The sequence below is a fragment of the Arachis stenosperma genome, chromosome 3 (genome assembly GCF_014773155.1).
Source record: "Arachis stenosperma cultivar V10309 chromosome 3, arast.V10309.gnm1.PFL2, whole genome shotgun sequence".
Taxonomy (NCBI): Eukaryota; Viridiplantae; Streptophyta; class Magnoliopsida; order Fabales; family Fabaceae; genus Arachis; species Arachis stenosperma.
Genome location: NC_080379.1, coordinates 17,352,748 through 17,354,553, shown reverse-complemented (window position 1 = coordinate 17,354,553; position 1,806 = coordinate 17,352,748). Strand labels below are relative to the sequence as shown.

The following is a 1,806-nucleotide window of genomic DNA, read 5'->3' as shown; positions in this document are numbered from 1 at the left end:
CACAGATTCATTTTCACTGTCCAACTTTACAGTTGACAGTCTAAGCAAAAAATACATATTATTTAGTAAAACCAAAGAAATTACATCAGATTTTAAGAAAACTTAGCAGGAAAAGAAAAAAACTTTATATAAGAAACTTAATCTTACGTCTATGATAAATCATATTGCGCGTCCGTCGAGTCAAGCCATTTCTGTGTTTCATCCGAAGCAACATTTGTTTTTTAGCACTGTCATTCTTTATCTTTATTATTTTTTCTTTTTGTTTTCTTTTTTTATTCATCTCCTCTACTTCTTCGCTTCTAACAATTCATACAAAAGTTTATTTTGATTTAAAATCAAGATGAATCTTAATTTAAAAAGAAATAAGCCAAAATTTTTAAATGATCTTTGTTTATTTTATTAGAGTGGGGTAAAAAAAGCCAATTTAGATCAATCTAGATGAATAAAAGCATTTTCAACAGATATATTGATATATATCTTCTTGGTTGACACCAATATATGCCTCGTGTTATACTGTTGAATAACAAGCCCTCAATTATCTAGTTAGAGAGAATTCGTGTGCTTGGGAGTCCCTGATAATTAAAAAAACCAAGATTTTACCATGACTGCAATTTTAGAGAGACGCGAGAGCGAAAGCCTATGGGGTCGCTTCTGTAACTGGATAACCAGCACTGAAAACCGTCTTTACATTGGATGGTTTGGTGTTTTGATGATCCCTACTTTATTGACCGCAACTTCTGTATTTATTATCGCTTTCATTGCTGCCCCTCCAGTAGATATTGATGGTATTCGTGAGCCTGTTTCTGGATCTCTACTTTATGGAAACAATATTATTTCGGGTGCCATTATTCCTACTTCGGCGGCTATAGGTTTGCACTTTTACCCGATATGGGAAGCGGCATCTGTTGATGAATGGTTATACAATGGCGGTCCTTATGAACTAATTGTTCTACACTTCTTACTTGGTGTAGCTTGTTACATGGGTCGTGAGTGGGAACTGAGTTTTCGTCTGGGTATGCGCCCTTGGATTGCTGTTGCATATTCAGCTCCTGTTGCAGCGGCTACTGCTGTTTTCTTGATCTATCCAATTGGTCAAGGAAGCTTTTCGGATGGTATGCCTCTAGGAATTTCTGGTACCTCATGAATATACAATTCATGTTAAAAAACAAGCAGAGAAACAAGCAATTAAGTGAAACTCAGTTAATTTACAAATAAACTGAAATTATTTTAGATTTGAACAAGCAGTCAAATAAACTCAGTCATCAATAAAAATACATTATTGAATGTATACAGCTAACAAATATCAGAGCTATAACTAACTTAACAAGTACACATGAACAAGTTCAGCAAATTCAAGTGAAACTAAACCAAATGAACGTCAATTAAACTTAGAAGTGAACTGAAATTATTAATACTTATTATCAGCATTATCAAGTGAGTCTCAATTAATTCACAAATAAACCGAAGTTATTTTAGATTTAAACAAACAGTAAAAAATACTCAATCAATAAAAATAGAATATATATTTATAACAATAAAATAATCATTTCTGAATCTTATTTTCGAATTCAGTTTTGTTTTTCAAATTCGTCTGAACAATTTTTATTTTTTTACTTTGTTTTTTGTCACTTTTGTGGTTTTTTTTGTGGTGTTTTTTCTATTTTTCTTTTTTTTTTTTGTAATACATATAAAAATTTTTGTTTAAATAACAATATAAAACTTTAAATAAATAGATAATTTTTGATAAATAATAATAAAAAATATACTCATATTTAAAAACAATTGTTTCTTTTGAAGACGAATACA

The 1,806-nt window shown here is 30.5% G+C and overlaps 1 protein-coding gene across 1 annotated transcript; it reads left to right on the top strand.

Moving 5' to 3' along the window:
• Positions 1 to 432: 432 nt before the first annotated feature.
• LOC130965612 (photosystem II protein D1-like) lies at positions 433 to 1,144 on the top strand. The gene has a single exon (XM_057890380.1). It carries the CDS (start codon positions 602 to 604, stop codon positions 1,142 to 1,144), a length of 543 nt encoding a protein of 180 aa, XP_057746363.1. The 5' UTR covers positions 433 to 601.
• The last annotated feature ends 662 nt before the right edge of the window (positions 1,145 to 1,806 follow it).

Excerpts from the sequence above, each read along its gene's own strand:
- LOC130965612 (XM_057890380.1), top strand. The coding sequence starts at position 602 with ATGACTGCAATTTTAGAGAGACGCGAGAGCGAAAGCCTATGGGGTCGC.